The 18738-nt window shown below is 42.5% G+C and overlaps 1 protein-coding gene and 1 non-coding gene across 3 annotated transcripts in view; both read left to right on the top strand.

The window, feature by feature from the left end:
- The first annotated feature begins 3566 nt into the window (after positions 1 to 3566).
- The window catches only part of Mast2 (microtubule associated serine/threonine kinase 2), a 112936-nt gene continuing 97764 nt past the window's right edge, over positions 3567 to 18738 (top strand). For both annotated transcript variants that reach the window (XM_090334942.1, XM_090334940.1), the window contains exon 1: positions 3567 to 4012. In XM_090334942.1, the coding sequence (XP_090191068.1) occupies positions 3833 to 4012 (180 nt within the window). In that variant the 5' untranslated portion in view covers positions 3567 to 3832. The remainder of the gene's footprint in view (positions 4013 to 18738) is intronic.
- On the top strand, positions 11577 to 11711 carry LOC150061904 (small nucleolar RNA SNORA61). The gene has a single exon (XR_016536058.1). It is a non-coding gene; the product is annotated as a small nucleolar RNA SNORA61 (small nucleolar RNA).

The raw sequence follows: 18738 nt of genomic DNA, 5'->3' as shown, positions 1-18738 counted from the left end.
TGTACAGTATTAGTACTTATATTAATATTGACTACTTGTATTTATACTGATGTGTAGTGAAAAGCATAGAAATTGAGCATTAGGTAAATAAGAAGGGAATTACTAATCTTAAGTTTTATAAGAGAGTAATCAATACTAGGTACTAGGTTTGTAAATTGGTATGCATTAGATAAACATGTTTCAAGTGTGAGATGCAAATATTAAAGTGAGTTTTGGTCAAGATTTTACATACTGCCAGCTGCTAGTGGCTCACGCCTGTAGTCCTACCTACTCAGGAGGCTGAGATCTGAGGATCGAGGTTCAAAGCCAGCCCAGGCACTAAAGTCCATGAGACATTAGAGCTTTACCACTTGAGCCTTAGCACCACTTCCAGCTTTTTTCTATGTACTTGGTACCAAGGAATCGAACACGGGTCTTTGTACATTCTAGGCAAGCACTCTACCACTAGGCCAAACTCCCGGCCCTCAAAATGGTAGAATTTAAATAGTGGTTTGGGCACAGTGGTGCACACCTGTAATCCCCAGAAGGGTAAGGAAGGAGGTGTCATGAGACTGAGGCCAGTCTCAGTTACCTAGAGACATCTCAAATCCCACCCATGACAAAAATATATTTAAAATGCTTTCATCTATAGTATTAGTTAGTCTAGGTCAGGCTTAGCTGGGTTCTCTGACTCAGCATCTCACATCCATCAGTGTGACAGCTGGCTGTGTTCTCATCTGGAGTCTCAAGTAGAGGAAGGCCAATTTCCAAGCTGACTTACGTTGTTGGAGTCCATTTCCAGACTGATGGTCCAGAGGCTGCCCCTCAATATCTACAGGTTGCTTGCACTTTCCTGCCATCTTTTTCTCTCCACAGGCAGGAGAGACACATGAACTGCTTCTTCAAGGCCACTATGAGTGTGACAGTCTTACGTAACATAATCATGAAACTGCTTCTTCAAGGCCATTATGAGTGTGAGAGAGTCTTATGTAACATAATCATGAAACTGATAATAAATTATCCTAGGTATGCTTTACTGATTAGAAACAAGTCACTCCAAGTGCTGGTGGCTCACGCCTGTAATCCTAGCTACTCAGAAGGCTGAGGTCTGAGGATCACAATTCAAAGTCCGGTTATCAGGTCCATGAGACTCTTACCTTAATTAACTATTGGAAAACCGGAAGTAGAGCTGTGGCCCAAGGGGTGGGAGCACTTGCCTTGAGCTGAAGAGCTTACAGACAGCATCCAGGCCCAGAGTTCAAGTTCCACAACTAGAAAAAAAGTCTCACTGATTTTCCTGCCTTGGCTAACTTTGAATCGTGATCCTCAAATCTTAGCTTCTTGAGTAGATAGGATTACAGGCACGGGCACCCAGCAGATATATGATTTTTGTGAGGGCTTTTTGGAAGACAGGTATTTGTTTTTATTTTGCTTGTTTTTTGTTTTTCAGTCCTGGGATTTGAACTCAAAGCCTGAGTACTGTCCTTGGGCTTTCTCAAGCCTATAGCTCTACCATTTGAGCCACTGCACCACTTCTGCCTTTTTCTATATATGTGGTACAGATGACTCAAACCCAGGTCTTCATGCATACTACCACTATGCCAAACTCCTGGCCCCAAAGGATAGGTTTTTGTTATTGGGTAAGTACGAGGGCTTCAATTCAGGGCCTAATGCTTCTTGCTTGGCTTTTTAAATCAAGGTTGACACTGTACTGGAAACATAGCTTCACTTCTGATATTTTGTTTGTTAGTTTGTTTGTGGGTCTTGGGGCTTGAACTCTGCCTAGGCACTGTCCTTGAGCTCTTCAGCTCAAGGCTACCACTCTACCCTTGAGCCAAGTCCCACTTCCCATTTTCTAGAGGTTAACTGGAGATAAAAGTCTCAGGTCCTTTTGGGCCCCGGTTAGCTTTGAACCTTGATCCTCAGATCTCAGCCTCCTGAGTAGCTAGGATTATAGGCATGAGCCACTGGCCGGCACACTTCTGCTTTTTGCTGGTTAAGTGGCATTAGAGTCTCAAGATCTTTTCTGTTTAGGTATTCTGTGAACCTGGATCTTCAGTTACCAGGCTCTGGTGTAGCTAGGATTACACATGTGAACCACCACACCCAACTGGACAACAGATTTGAATAATACTAGGTGAACCAGTTGGAAAATTTTCCAGGTCAAGCAGATAAGAGATGATAAGGTTTGACTGGAGGTAGTGTCAGTAGGATGAAAAGGAGGAGGCAGATTGAAGAGATGGCGAGATTACAGAATCAATGGGATTTAGTAATGTTTGGGATGTGAGGGAGTGAGCCCTGGGTGCCTTTCTCAAGTTTTCACTTGAGGTGATTGGATGGGTGGCCCTGGAACTGAGACAGGGAATAAAGGAGCTGGCTGTTGTGGGTAGGCTCTGGTACGATTCTGATCTGAATTGTGTTTGAGTTTAGCTCTATGCTCATTAACTGTGTGATGTGGAGCACCTGATAGAAGTTGAGCCTGTAAATGAAACTGAGTAAGAAACAATACAATTTACCTCTTCATGTGAATTGAACAATCTAGTCAGGCAGGCCAACATGCTATCTAGCTGTTATTACTGCTCAGAGTTTAGAGAGGAGGCCCAGTACAAATGGGTAAAGCCAGGAGGAAAGGCTTCTGCAAACGAACTCTGGTTAGGTCAAACAAAAAACACTGTGTTGTGGCAGACTAGTTGAAGCCAGGAGGCCAGGCAAGGCTGAGCAACCACCACTGTTGCTAAGCAGATGAGTCACTGGAGGTGTCAGATCAGGCTCTCCAGGCCACAGCCAGCTGGACTGTGCCACAGGATGACTTCACTGTCAGTAAGGGGCCCTGGGGACCTTCTGGAAGCCTTATTATTATTATTTTTGGGTCTTTCTCCCACCCATAGGAACCAGTCTCTTCCTCCTTCTCTAGGACTTTCACATGCTGTTTTACCCTTTGGAAAGAGTGATAAACGGTGTGAAAGGGACAAAAAAGTTGGTTCCCTTTAATCAATGATTTGCTGGGTGACCAAGCATGTTTCACTTCACCTCCGTCTTATCTGCAACATGAGAATGAGCAGACTTTGCCCTAGTGTGATGTGAGAATTAGGTGAGGGTTTGCAGACACCCAATGATAAAAAAAAAGTAATAAAAAACAAAATAAAAACATGTTTTCTCATCCTGCCCAGTACTGTGCACTTGGTCACCACGATGCTCCAGCCGATCCCACCACTCTCTCTTCTCTCTTTCTCCTCCTCTCTGTCTGGCTCTGTCTCTTATTTTTGGTACTCATCTCTGGATCCCCAGCAAGCATGGCAGACACTCTCTTGAACGGATGAATGGAAGAATCAATGAACGCACAGCTGCAGTTGCAGACGCGGCCGCCGGCGACTCAACGGGACGGCCCCGCCCCCTTCCGCTGCCGGCCGCGCGGCTGGGGCCACGGGCGGGTCTTCCGTGACCGTTCGCTGGCGCGTGCGCGGAGTGGCGCGCGTCCGGCGGCGGCGGCGGCGGCGGGCGGGCTTCCGTGCGCGCGCTCGAGGGGCGGGGCCGGCCGGAGGCGGGCGGGCTGGTGGGCGGGCGGCTGGCTGGCTGCGGGGCCGGCGGCGGGTGGCCGACCGAGCGTGTGCCGGGAGGCATTAGACTGGGCGGCGGCGATGCTGCCTCCTCGGTGAGGAACGCCGGGGAGGTCTCGGCGCGTGAGCCCGCAGGAAGCGCTGAGACGCTGCGCGCTGCTAGGGTCTGTGGCTTTCGGGCGTCTCGCCGGGCCATGGTGGCCGCGGGAGGTGGTTGGCGCGGCTTTGCCGCGCCCCGGAGCCGTATGAGGCCGGGACAGTCGCGGTGCTAACGCCCGCGGGGCCCAGCCTTAGAGATGAAGCGAAGCCGCTGCCGCGACCGACCGCAGCCGCCACCGACTCCCGCCCGCCTGGAGGATGGGGCTCCGCGGGCGGCCGAGTTGCCTCAGCCCTTAGCCCCGCGCCGGCGAGCGCCGCCCGGGAGGCAGCGGCTGGAGGAGAGGACCGGGCCTGGCGGGCCTGAGGGCAGGGAGCAGGTAGGGCGGGCTGGGGTCGGGCGGGGATCCGGGCGGTGGATGAGGAATCTGGATGAGTGGGGGAGGGGACCTTGGGCTGGGGGACCCGGTCTGGGGCTTTGCGAGGGGTGGGGACTGCGGAGTTTGGGAGGAGGTATGAGTGAAATTGGGGAGGGAGAAATGAATGTGGTGGCCTGGAGTTAAACTGGAAATGAAGTAGGAGAATTAAACAGAAAAAAGAAAAAAAAAGGTCTCCTGGAGCCAGAGGCTCTGAATGTCTGGAGGAGAAGGGGCGCTGGAATGTGGGCTGGGCGAATCAGCTGCAAAGTGTAGGCTTCCTAAAGGGGGTATTTATTGAGTTGTGCAGAAGAGTATATGGCACCAGGGGAGGCATGTCAATTGAATGGCGTCCTTACGGTCATAAGAAGGGGACATTCCTAGGTGTTCTCTGATCTGGTCATCTGTAATTTTGTACTAGAGTGTTGAGAATCTTTTTAACATTCTTCCTGACCATCTACTTTATGAGCAATCAAACAAAGACACTTCAATGAATACAATCCCAAGCCCAATGTTGGGAACCCAGAACACGTAGATCTGAGCTTTCTGCCTATCAGTTTACCTCTGAAAACACCTTAATGAGAAAGATAGAAAGCAATGTAAAAATCTTCATGTGGTTTCTCAAGCGACAGGATGAGTTTATATAACTTATCAGACAATAGCTGGTTTATTTATGAATAGGGGATAAAGGTCAGGAGTAGGAAGTTCAGTGAAAGGATATATGATCCTTGATCTTGTTGGGTTTGCAGAAAAAATGTTCTGAGGTAACGATCTCTTAATGACAGCATTGCTTTTGCACACATTTCTTCAGATCCTAGTGACTTCATCTCTGAATCTTCCAGGACTCCAGGCTCTTTCCTCTTAGTTAAATATCTTCACTGAACATCATTGTTATATAGTTTTTGTGATGTATATGCTAGCCCATTTTTTTCTTTTTTCTTCATTTCTTATTAATTGAGCCTTGAGTAAATTAAACCACTGGCTAGCTCTCCCGTTGCTTCCAGGGTGTTGGGCATTGCCTAGTTCCTGTAATCGCAGTACACTTCCCAGTAACCCCAAGTAGTCAAAACTTTTTTTTTTTTTAGTGCTGCTCCTGGGTCTTGAACTCAGGTCCTGGGTACAGTCCCAGAGCTTTTTTTGCTCAAGGCTAGTATTCTGCCCCTTGAGCCACAGTGCTACTTCTAACTTTTTGGTAGTTAGTTGGAGATGAATCTCCTACTTGGACTGGCTGTGAACAGCAATACTAACATCTCAGTCTCTTGAATAGCTAGCATTACAGTTGTGAGCCATGGATACCTGACTTCTATTCAAAACTTTAAAAAAAGTGGGATAAGGATGGTGCTCAGGTGGTAGAGTGACAAGCTCAAGGCCCAGAATTCAAATTCCAGAAAGGAAAACAAGAACAAGAACAACTAAACAAAACAAACCTTTTGCTTTTTTATTTTATTTGTGCAGGTTCTGGGTTTGAATAGACCTGGGTCTAGTCTCTTAGCTTTTTAACACAAGGCTGGCACTCTACCACTTGGGCCACAGCTCCACTTCTGACTTTTGATGGTTAATTGGGGATGGACTCTCATGGACTTTTCCTGCTGGGCTGGGCTTGAACTGGGATCCTTAGATCTCATCCTCCTGAGTAGCTAGAATTACAGGTGTGAACCACTGGCTTCAAAAACCTTTTACTATGTACTGCAAGTCCAGATTCTTTCATGACTTAGTTTACCTGCTATAGTTGTCCTTATCGTATGCTTCAGTGAGGAGTTCAAGGTTATTTTGATTTTTTTCCCCCATCACTTCTAAGAATGTGTTTATTCACCCTTAGTTTCAATCTCAGAGAAAGTGGTGATCTTCCTTTGATGTGAGGCTAATTCCTCTACTTGTGTCATTGATTTTAATGTCTCTTTTTTGTTAAAGCCTTCCCATATATATGTATATATTTTTTTTTTTTGCCAGTCCTGGGCCTGAGCTCAGGGCCTGAGGCCTGTCCTTGGACTTTCTCAAGGCTAGAGCTCTACCACTTGAGCCTCAGTACCATTTCCAGCTTTTTTTCTATGTATATGGTACTGAGGAATCCAACCCAGATCTTTGTCCAGGCTAGGCAAGCACTGTACCACTAGGCCAAACTCCCAGCCCTCAAAGCACTCTGATCTCCAATTAATCACTAGAAAACTGGCTGTGGCTCAAGTGGTAGATTGCTAGCCTTGAGCTGAAGAGCTCAGGGACAACACCAAGGCCCAGAGTTCAAGTACCATGACCAAAAAAAAAAAGTAAGAGAAAGAATTGTCTATACCACAGAAGCTGCTTTACTGTTGTTTTTTTTTTAAAATACTAGTCTTGAAAATGAGTTTGTGTTGTTCATTATTTTAATTTCCTCCCCTTCTATACAATAATATACTAATACTTTTCCTAAACTAATGCCTTCAAGGCTATCAGTATTTTTTTTTTTTTTTTTGTCATGAGGCTTCATCTCCAGCCTGGGTGCTGAACCTGAGTTTTATGCTCAAGGTGGTTAATTGGAGTTTAGAGTCTCATGAACTTTCTTGCCTAGGCTGGCTTTGAACCACCATCCTCAGATCTCAACCTCCTAGGATTACAGTGTGAGCCACCAGCACCAGATTTCAGTAATTTTTTTTTTTTTTTTTTTTTTTTTGCCAGTCTTGGAGTTTGAACCCTGGGCACTGACTGTCCGGGGGCATTCTCAAGGCTAGCGCTGTACCTCTTAAGCCACAGCACAATTTCTGGCCACATACAATTTCTATGTATTTGGTAACAAGCAATTCAGCCCAGGGTTTCCTACATGCTAGGCAAGCACTCTACCAGAAGGCCACGCTCCTGGCGACAGTAATTTTTTTTTTAATTGAGGTTTGACTTATATGCAGTGCACATTCAGTTCATGAATTTTTACTGAATAATGCACTTATATGGATATTATGCAGATCAAGATGGAGAACATTCTTAAGTACCCTAAAGTACTCTCATATACTTTCCCCCAGTTACTACCCTCCTCTAAAGGTACTCTCATGACCTCTTCATTTTAGGTTAGTTTTATATTACTACTTCACATATATGCTTTTTTTTTTTTTTTTTTTGCCAGTTCTGGGCTTAAGCTCAAGGCCTGAGCACTGTCCTTGGATATTTCTCAAGGCTAGAACTCTACCACTTGATCCTCAGCACCACTTCTGCTTTTTCTAAGTATGTGGTACCGAGGAATCGAACCTGGGTCTTCGTGCATGCTAGGCAAGTACTCTACCACTAGGCCAAACTCCCGGCCCTACTCCACATACATGAAATCATAGTTTGTACTTGTTTTTTTTTGTGTGTGTGGGTCATGAGGCTTGAACTGGGCCTGGGCAGTGTCCCTGAGCTCTTCAGCTCAAGGCTTCTTCCATACCCCTTGAGCCAGAGCCCTTCTTCCCATTTTCTAGTGATTAATTGGAGATAAGAGTCTCAGGTTCTTCAGTGCCCAGGCTGGCTTTGAACCTCCATCCTCAGATCTCAGCCTCCTGAGTAGCTTGTACTTTTTTTTGTTTCTGAATTTTTTTTTTTTTTTTTTTTGTTTCATGTGGCTTGAACTTGGCCTGGGGGCTGTCCATGAGCCCTTCACCTCAAGGCTACTACCCTACCCTTGAGCCAAGCCCTACTTCCCATTTTCTAGAGTTTAATTGGAGATAAGAGTCTCAGGTCCTTATGTGCTAGGGGTGGCTTTGAACCTTGATCCTCACATCTCAGCCTCCTGAGACACTAGGATTACAGGTGTGAGCTAGGATTACAGGTGTGAGCCACGCTTGGCTTGTTACTGAATTCTTTCATTCTCATCATGGCTATGTGATTCTTTTGTGTTCCTTATAAAATACTTTTTTTTTTCATTGTCTAATTTTCCATTGTGTGAATGTAGAATGGATACTAAAATTTTCTTTTCAAATACAAATACAGTCAGCCAGGCATGATGTTACTGTAATCCTAGCTACTCAAGAGGCTGAGATCTGATGATCTCAGTTCAAAGCCAGCCTGGCTACCAAAGACTGAGATTTTTATCTTCAATTAACCTGTAGAGTGATCTGGACCTTTGGCTGGCCTTCTTTCCTCATGTACATTTTTCTTACCTACATTTACATTTTTTCATCAAACTCTTCAGCATTTGTGTTTTAATACTTGTGATTTTTCTAATTTGTTAGTGACCTTGAAAGTGTATAGTTTGCTATAATATATATATATATTTTTTTTGACAGTTTTGGGGCTTGAACTCAGGGCCTGAGCACTGTCCTTGGCTAGAGCTCCACCACTTGAGCTACAGCACCACTTCTAGCTTTTTTTCTATGTATGTGGTATCTTGGAATCAAGGCAAGCACTCTACCACTAGGCCAAACTGTAGGCTGATAATTTATAATTTTTTTGTTTTTGGTCATAGGCCTGGGCTCTGTCCCTGAGCTCTTCAGCTCAGGACTACCACCCTACCCTTGAGCCAAGCCCTACTTCCCATTTTCTAGAGGTTTAATTGGAGATGAGTCTCAGGTACTTTTGTGCCAGGACTGGCTTTGAACCTTGATCCTCAGATCTCAGCCTCCTGAGTAGGTAGGATTACAGGCGGGAGCCACCAGGCCTGGCCAATTTATAATTTTTGAATAGATGGAAGTTTCAGTTGAGTACACTATGACTTTGTATGTTCTATTATTGAGGTAGTTAATAACTTCTCCATTGCTTATGACATGGAATAGTACTTGTTATGCTTTATTATACTGTTAATTATCTATTTTTAGGAATAAGTTCTGACCAGGATACAGGATATTGATCTCCAGAGATCAGTGGCTTATCATGTAATTAAAATAGAAATCTACTGCTTTTCTTTTTTCTTGGTCTGTCATGGGGCTTGGACTCTGGGCCTGGGCATTGTCTCTGAGTTCTTCAGCTAAAGGATACCACCCTATCCCAGGGCCTGAGCATTATTTCTGAGCTCCTCAGATCAAAGCTAGTGCCCTACTATTTGAGTCACAGTGCCATTTCCAGTTTTCTAGTGATTAATTGGAGATAAGAGTCTCAAGGTCTTTAGTGCCTGGGCTGTCTTTGAACTGTGATCTTCAGATCATAGCCTCTTAAGTGAATTACAGGCGTGAACCACCCCTGGGCCTGTTTTTCTTTTGAAATGTGTTTTTCCTTTTATCTTTTTATTTTATTATCAGATTGGAAATTGTACCCATTGTCTTTACTTTTTTTCCATTCTTGTGATCTCTTGAGCTAATCATCTGTTAGGCTGGTGCTTATTGGCTCATAATTCTAGCTCCTCTGGAGGCTGAGATCTGAGGATTGTGGTTTGAAATCAGTCCTAAGAAGAAACTCTGTGAGACTTCTATCTGTAATAAACTATTAAAAGAAGCCAGAAGTGGCCATGTGGTCAAGTAATATGGACGTTGCCCAGGCATATAGTTCAAGCCCCAGGACTAGCAAAAGAAAACCCAAAGCAAACAATAGTAAAAACCCCTTTATTCCCAACTGTCAATACCTTAATATAGATTTATAAAAGTTAGTCTTGGTTGTTACAATACCTTAATCACATTTACTCAGTTTCATTCTTTTCTTCCCTAATGAATTCTGCATTCCATTAAAAAAGAGATTGGAGAGGCCGGGAGTTTGGCCTAATAATAGAGTGCTTGTCTAGCATGCATGAAGACCTGGGTTCAATTCCTCAGTACCACCTACATAGAAAAAACTGGAAGTGGTGCTGTGGTAGAGCTCTAGCCTTGAGAAAGGCCAATGACAGTGCTTAGGCCCTAAGTTCCAGCCCCTAAGTTCAAGGCCCCAGGACTGGCAAAAAAAAAAAAAAGATTATAACTTATTGCCTACCTGGCTAATTATAGCATGTTCTGAAAATATATTTGTTAAATGAATTTAACAATTTACTCATTAAAATTTTTTTAGTTTAAAAATGAAAAAGCTTAAAAAGTTTAAAATTTTAAAAATTTAAAATTTAAAGAATTTTAATGGGTAAAGTTTAAAATTGGTTTATTTTGGTGGTACTGGTATTTGAACTCAAGGCCTTACACTTGCTTGGCTTTCTTGTTCACCTGCTACTCTAACCACTTGAGTTATTCCTCCATTCTGGCTTTTTATGATTAATTGAAATGGAGTCGCAAGAAATTTTGCCCAAGCTGGCTTCAAACTGTGATCCTCTGGATCTCAGCTTTTTAAGTAGGTAGGATTACAGGTGTGTGTTACCAGTGCCAGGTCTGCTTGCTTGCTTATTTATTTGTGGGACTTGAACTCAGCACCTCTTGCTTTCACTTGTTTTTCTTGCTAGAGGCCAGAACCCTACAATTTGAGCCATAGCTCTACTTGCATGTTTTTACTGGTTAAGTAAAGATAAGAATCTCTGGGATTTGTCTGTCTGGGCTGGTTTTGAAGAGAAATCCTTGGATCTTGGTCTCCTAAGTAGCTAGATTACATTTACCACCATGTCTGGCTTAAAAAAAAAACTGGATGTAAATGTCCATATTTATGGCATATTATGAGATTATATATATATGTATATATAGTATGGTGATTTAGTTAAGTTAATATCCATTGCCTCATATCTTTTTTCTGTGTGGTGAAACATTTGAAATCCTCAAAACTGGGTGTGATGGTATAAGTTTGTAATCAGACATCAGGAGTATGATGCAGGAAGATTAGGAATTTCAGTGAAGCCTGGGTTTCATAGTGAGTTTTAGGGCAGCCTGCTCTACTTAGTATGATCCTATTTCAAAAACAACAACAAGAAAAACCTGGAACGCTGGAGCTCATGCCTGTAATTCTAGCTTCTCAGGAGGCTAAGACCTGGAGGAGGTTGGTTTGAAGCCAGCCTGGACAGAAAATTCCCAGTTAACTAGAAAAAAATCAGACTGGAGGTGTGTTTCAAATGGTAGAATCCAGTTGGGCATGAAAAAAAAAGGTTGAGCAAGAATTTGACATGTGCCAGCACAAACCCAAACCAAAGACTGATGCCTAAGGTTTATGTCTATAATCCTAGCAAATTGGGAAGGTGAGAGCAGAGAGATTGAGGTTTGAGGTCAGCCTGAAGGCGGGGTGGGGTGGGGAGGGGGGGGATAGCATTGGCTCATGCCTATAATCCTATCTACTCTGGAGGTTGAGATCTGAGGATCAAGGTTCATAGCCAGCTTGGGCACAAAAGGACCAGTGACTTTTTTTTTTCTTTTCCAGTCTGGGCTTGAGCTAAGGGTCTGAGCACTGTCCTTGGACTTTTTCCTCAAGGCTAGAGCTCTACCATTTGAGCCTTAGCACCACTTCTGGCTTTTTTCTATGCATGTAGTACTGAGGACTCGAACCCTGGTCTTCATGCATGGTAAGTAAGCGCTTTACCACTAGGCTAAACTCCCGGCCCCCAGCCTGAGGCTCTTATCTCCAGTTAACCTCTAGAAAATGAGAAGGGAGCTTGGCTCAAGGGTAGGGTGGTAGCCTTGAGCTAAAGAGCTCAGGGACAGTGCCCAGGCCAAGTTCAAGCCTCATGACTCACAAAAATAAATTAGGAAGACTTTATCTCACCCTCTTCCCTTTCCCATCGGATCTGAATGCTGGTCTTGGTGGTCGTAATGGAGGGAAAATAATAGGGAAGCTTGCTCAGAACAGTGCATTGCAGTACGGCATAGCATGCATGGTGGGCTTGTTTCTAACAGCAATAAAAGAACTGGCCTCTCACATGAAGTAATGGGCTGATCCAAGAATCATGTGAAATTCTAGACAGTGTAGCAATTACTGAATTAACAAAATTTAAAAAAAAAAAAGAAAGACTTTATCTCAAAAATAACCAGTCAACTCTACTCAATAGACTGCGATCTGAGGATGATAGTTTGAGCCCAGCTCTCAGGAAAGTCTGAGAACCATATCTCCAATTAACCAGCAAATAGCCAGAAGTGGAGCTGTGGCTCAAGTGTTAGAGTGCCAGTCTTGAGTGAAAAAGCTCAGAAAGAGCTAGGTCTGAGTTCACACAGAGAAATAACTAGTTTAAAAAGGGTTTGGATGCTTTTTTTTTTTGTTTGTGTGTCAGTCATTGGACTTGAACTCAGTACCTGAGCTCTTTCACTCAAGGCTAATGCTGTACCACTTTAGCTAGAGCTCTACTTCTGGTTAATAGGAGAAAAGAGACTCTGGAACTTTCCTGTCCTGTTAGCCACAGACACAGCAGCTCCTTTTTTTTTTTTTTTTTTTTGGTGGGTCTTGGGGCTTGTACTCAGCCTGGATGCTGTCCCAGAGCTCTTCAGCCCAATCCCTGGGCGTTGTCCCAGAGCTCTTCAGCTCAAGGCTACCGCTCTACCTTCGAGCCAAGCCCCACTTCCCATTTTCTAGAGGTTAATTGTAGATTAGAGTCTCAGATCCTTTTGTGCCCTGGCTGGCTTTGAACCTTGATCCTCAGATCTCAGCCTCCTGAGTAGCTAGGATTATAGGTGTGAGTCACCCCACCCAGCTTTTTTTTTTTTTGCCAGTCCTGAGCTTGAGCTTCAGGCCTCAGTACTATCCTTGGACTTTCTCAAGGCAAGAATTGTACCACTTGAGCCTCAGCACCACTTCCAGCTTTTTTCTATGTATGTGGTACCAAGGAATCGAAACTGGGTCTTCGTGCATGCTAGGCAAGCACTCTACCACTAGGACAAACTCCTGGACTTTTTTTTTTTAATATGTATTATGCTATTATTAACTATAGTTATCCTACTGTTCACTGTAATACCAGAACATATTCATTCACTACTTATTTTTTTGTGGGTCTTAGAGCTTGAGCTCTGGGCCTGGGTGCTGTCTCTGAGCTCTTCAGCTCAAGGATACCAACCTACCCCTTGAGTCACAGCCCCACTTCCCATTTTCTAGTGATTAATTGGAGATAAGAGTCTCATGGCTTTTTGTTCTTGGGCTGGCTTTGAACCTCAGTCCTCAGATCTTAGCCTCCTGAGTAGCTAGGATTACAGGTGTGAGCTACTGGTGGCTGGGTAGGCCTTATATTTGATCCCCAAGACCACCCACACCTGCAAAAAAAAAAAAATGCTACTCAAGCCTCCAGGCGTAAGTCAGAAGCCATAGAAATTTCTGAGAAATGTTTTCATATGATTTCTTAAAATCTATAACTGGGCTTCAGGAAATTAACCAATCTCCTAAAATTCTAGTTCTTAAGATTCTGTGATTAAAAAAACAACACCCAAGGTGTCAGAAGCATGGCCTAGTGGTAGAGTGCTTGCCTGGCATGCACGAAACTGTGGGTTTGATTCTTTGGTACCACATATACAGAAAAACCCAGAAGTGGTGGTGTAGCTCAAGTGTCAGAGCAATAAGCTAGCCTTGAGCAAAAAAATGTCTTAAGGACAGTGTCTAGACCCTGAGTTCAAGCTCCAGGACTGGCAAAGAAACCAAGAAACAAAAACATCCAAAAGTAATGTTCTAAGAACTAATTTAAATAATGATTAGAAAGTATGTAACAAGTAGATGCTTAATAAGGATTGTTATCTTTGTTTCCTAATACATTCTTTAATCCATTCCTAGTTATATAATAGACATTAATAAATGTTTGCTGAATTAAAGGAAGAATATATGTGTTAGCACTTAATATCATCCTGTGTTCATTTATCCTGTGTGCTTGGTGCCTGCCCACTTGCCTCTCTGGCACTGAGCTGTTCACCTTAGGGTCTCAAGTTTTCTAGGCCTTTGCTCAATCACTTGACTAGCCTTTTTTTTTTTTTTTTTTTTTTTTTTTGGCTGTAGCTCATTTTCAGGTTGTGTCTTAGACTTTTTGTTCAGTCAATCCCAGACTGAGATCTTCAAACCTGTATCTCCTGAGTAGCTGGGATTTGAGGCTTTCTTCATTACCTCTGGTTTATTTGGGATGGGGGTCTTGCTAACTCCACCATACCTTGCTCATATTCATTTCTGTTTTAAGTTGCAAATTGAAGATAGTAGGTTTCATCATTTATCTAACATAATTTAAAGCTATACATGCTTATAGTAGGTGCTAAGTAATTATTCATTGAGTGCATAAGTTGAAAATGAATCAGATGTTTTGAATGAGGCTGATATGAGAAGCAATAAGTAAGAAGCAATAGAACAGGAAATGGAATATTTTGGGAGATAGCAGAAAGAGAGTTTAATTCTAGTTTCTATCCCATCTGTAGCACTGTTTAAGAATTTGAAAAGTTATTTAAAAAAATTGACTACTATTTTTGCTGCACTACGATGTAAATATATTGATAAAAACATACAGCAGAAAATATATAGACAGGAAGCTGAATATTTTTAGTGAGCTATAATTTGATAACTTTGAGTTTGGAGTTAAAGGTATAGATGCAAAATGAAGAGATTACAAGGGAGCCAAAATTGTAGGGTTTTAGTACAATGTAAAAGGGTAATAAGTAGGAAAGTTGTATATTCTTGTGCTTTTTTTTTTCCCTTGTGTTTTATGTGTGTTACTTTTTTTTTTTGTCAGTCCTGGGCTTGAGCTCAGGGCTTGAGCACTGTCCTTGGACTTTCTCAAGGTTAGCACTCTACCACTTGAGCCTCAGCACCACTTCCGGCTTTTTTTTTTTGTATGTATGTGGTACCAAGGAATCGAACCCGGGTCTTCGTGCATGCTAGGCAAGCACTCTACCACTAGGCCAAACTCCCAGCCCCTTATGTGTATTACTTTGGTAACTGTGTGGAGGGTACAGTGTAGGACATAGTGGTTGAGACATGTGCTTTTGAGAAATCTTCTGAGTTTTCAGAACAACAAATTTATTAACCTCCCTTCCTCTCCTAGTCAGGGTATAGGTAAAGGGTAGCTTCTGAAAATCTGTTAACTTTGAATTGTTCAGTTTAACATTCTGGGAAAGGAGTCTTTAATTCCCATTTCTTGCAAGAAATCTTTCTCCTTTTGTTTTTGTTTTCTTTTCTTCCTCTTTTCCTGTTATACTAAAATAAATCCTTGCTAAAACTTTAAAGGAAAAAAAGTTTTAGGATGGGCTGGGAGTTTGGCCTAGTGGTTAAAGTGCTTGCCTAGCATGCATGAAGACCCGGGTTCGATTCCTCGGTACCACATACATAGAAAAAAGCCGGAAGTGGTGCTGAGGCTCAAGTGGTAGAGCTCTATCCTTGAGAAAGTCCAAGGACAGTGCTCAGGCCCTGAGCTCAAGCCCAGGACTGGCAAAAAAAAAAAAAAAAAAAAAAAAGTTTTAGGAAGGCTGGGTGTAGTAGTGGCTTATGTCTGTAATTCTCACCACTTGGGGGAGGGGCTGAGATCAGGAGGAGGATTATGGTTTGCTGCCAACCCCAGCAAAAAATTGAGACCTCATTGAGACTGAGATCTGAGGATCAAGGTTCAAAGCCACCCCTGGCACAAAAAGACCTAAGACTCTTTATCTCCAATTAAGCTCTAGTAATGGGAAGTGGGACATGGCTCAAGGGTAGGGTGGTAGCCTTGAGCTGAAGAGCTCAGTGACAGTGCCCAGGCTAAGGTCAAGCCCCAAGACTCAACACCCAGGCCAGGAGGTTAAGCCGGAGGATCAGCACATAAATAATTTGGATCTGCCAGCTATAAAGTGTAAATAGGAGGATCACAGTCCTAATTGGCCTGTAAGATCCTATTCAGAAGATAATGAAAGCACTTTTGTGCTGATAGCTCCTAGCCTGTAAGTCTAGCTAGTAAGGAGGCTGACATCTGAAGATTATGGTTTGAATCCAGCCCAGGCAGGAAAGTCTTTGTGACTCTTCAATTAACCATCAAAATGCAGAAAGTGGAGCTGTGGCTCAAAGTGGTAGAGTGCCGGCCTTGAGCAAAGAGGGTAGGGAACAGTGTCTAGGCTTTGAGTTCAAGCAAGCTTCCTTTATCAGTAGGTACACACACACACACACACACACACACACACACACACACACACACACACACACACAAGCACACATGCACAGAGAGACAAAAGATAATGAAAGCAAAAAGATTGGAAGTGTGATTAGAGTGGTAGAGTTCTGCCATTATGTTTAATTTTTAGTACCACCTCTACAAGCAACAGCAACAACAAAATAACCCCATAATTTTCTCATTTATTCCTTTGGTTCATCCTTTTTTTCTTAGTATGGTTGGTACTAAGTAGTGTAAAAAGTAGACAACAGTTTCTTCATGAAATTTTATCTTACTCGACTTGAATGCTCAGTGCCCTTGATATGTTTGATCTTTCTATGCTGTGGCTGCTGAGCTCACACTGCTTTCTATTTCTCTGGCAGTGCTTCAGATTGACCCAGTCATATGCCTATTATCCCAAGCTATGTAAAAGGCTAAGGTTGTAGTTCCAGGTCAGCATAGGCAACAAACTCCAAGAGATTCCATCTCCATGGAGGGAAGCCTGGGTGCAGTGCATGTATCTGTTATCCCAGTAACTATGGGATGACTAAAGTAGGTGAACTGCAACTCAAGCTCTTGTCTAGGCAAAGAGCAAAACCCTGTCCTACAAATAAACAGTGAAAATCAGGGCTAGAGGTATGGTTCAATAGTTTCACTGCAGTCTTGCAAGCGCAATACTGTAGCACCCTTGCTTTGATGAAATACAAGTAGAAAACTATACAGTGAGCTAACATCCAGCAAATTAAGGGTTAAAGGATGTGTGCATCTGCTACTCAGCTTCTCCCTTAGGGAACATTGCTACATTAAAGTTGGTACAGCTTTGATGATACCACAGAACTTTAAAATGTGGGTCCCTCAGGGTGAATTTGCCCTTAATTATGTTTCAAAACCTAAAGAGACCATACTATTCCAAGCCAGTTACTTTTTTTCCCTGAAGGGAAAAGAAATCACAAATTAAAGCCTGGCTTTCAAGCTGAACAGAGTAAGAATAGATTGATATTACAAAAAAAATAAATAAATAAAAGGTCAAGATGTCTTAATCCCCACCCTCTCCCAGCTGGGAATGTGTCTTAGTGTTAGAGTGTTTGTCTAGATTTCATGAAGCCCTGATTTCAATTCCTCAATAACATATAAAAAGAAAAAGCTGGAAGTAGTGCTGTGGCTCAAGTGCTAGCACTCAAAGATAGAGTGCTAGGGTGCTGTCTCTGAGTAAAAGTAGCTCAGGGACAGTGCCCAGGCCCTGAGTTCAAGCCCCAGGACTGGCAAAAAAACCAAACAAACCTGTCCCCTGCCCATGTATAAGTAATGTATACTTTTTTTTTTTTTTTTTGGCTAGTCCTGGGGCTTGAACTCAAGGCCTGGGTTGTGGTCCCTACTTTTTTTGCTCAAGGCTGTCATTCTTCCAGTTGAGCCATAGCCACACTTCTGGTTTTTATGGTGTTTAATTGGAGATAAGAATCTCACTGACTTTTTGCCTGGGCTGGCTTTGAACTGTGATCTTCAGGTCTCAGCCTCCTGAGTATCTAGGATTCCAGGTATGAACCACTTGTGCCTGGTTTCAAGTCTTACTTTGTAATGCTAAGTGGCATGGGTGTCAGTTTACGCATTCTGTTTTATCTCTGTAATGTCCAGATTAGTTTGATGTACTATTTATTTATGTTTATTTTAACTTCTATATTAATAGGTTGCTATAACAATATTTTAACTTCTATATTAATATATTGCTATAACAAAATATATGAGGCTGAGTTTGAAGAAAAATGGTTTAACTCAACTGGGTGCTGGTGGCTCACATCTATAATTCCAGCTACTCAGGAGGCTGAGATCTGAGGATCATGCTTTAATGCCAGCCTGGGCAAAAAGTGAGACATAATCTCCAATTAACCACCACAAAACCAGAAGTGGCATTGTGGCTCAGAGCACCCCCATCATAATATGCTGGATGGCTTCACGATGGGAATGAGTGGAAGAGGGAGACATCATATGGTGATACAGGAAGCCAGAGAGATTAAGGAGCCAGGCTTGCTGTTTTTATAACTCACTATTGAGGGACCTAACTAGGATTGTTCAAGAACTGTATTATTCCCTCCTAAAAGAAGCACTCTGTGCCCTAAATACCTCCTATTAGACTCCGTCTGTTAAAGGTTCTGTTACTTCTTAATATTGCCACATTGATGACCACACTTCTAGTATATGAGCCTTTGTGGGACAAACTGTATAGCAGTTGCCTTCATTGAGACATAAAAAAATGTGCCTCATTAACATAATACTGTAAATGAGATGGATATTGTCCTAAAAATGCCTACATCTTTATAATTTCTCATTGATTTGGCTTCTATTATAGGCATATATACAAAACTCTAATTTGGGACTAATTTAATATTAGAGGTATTTCTAACTTTTCTTGACAGATAACAGCAGGTCTGTTATTCAAGGATTAAAAAGCAAAAAACTAAAAGTAGACACATTGTTTCCTATCTGTAGTTGTAGCTACTCAGGTAGGAAGATTGCCTGTATCCAGAAGTTGGAGAACAGTCTGAAGTCTTGTCTCAAAAACAAAAGACTAAATAAGCAAAAAAAAAAAAAAAAAAAGTTGTGTTGTACAATGGAGACTTTAAGCCTCTTTTTTCACTCAACGCTGGTACTCTATGGCTTTACTCATCTTGTGATCCTTCTCTTATTTTCCTTTGGCATTTCATAATCACTGTTCTGTGTCTTTACATAGTACACCAAGGTTTTACTAAGAACTATGGTTCTAGCTTCAGTTATTATGTAGGAAATATAAAATATTGATATGAATGTTTACTGTAAAGTTTTTATACTTCAGGAAATTTACTGAAAATTGATGTTTTAT

The sequence above is a fragment of the Megascapheus bottae genome, chromosome 6 (assembly GCF_031878675.1).
Source record: "Megascapheus bottae isolate mThoBot1 chromosome 6, mThoBot2.hap1, whole genome shotgun sequence".
NCBI lineage: Eukaryota > Metazoa > Chordata > Mammalia > Rodentia > Geomyidae > Megascapheus > Megascapheus bottae.
The sequence above is the reverse complement of the archived record's forward strand: the minus strand, read 5'-3'. Positions and strand labels throughout refer to the sequence as shown.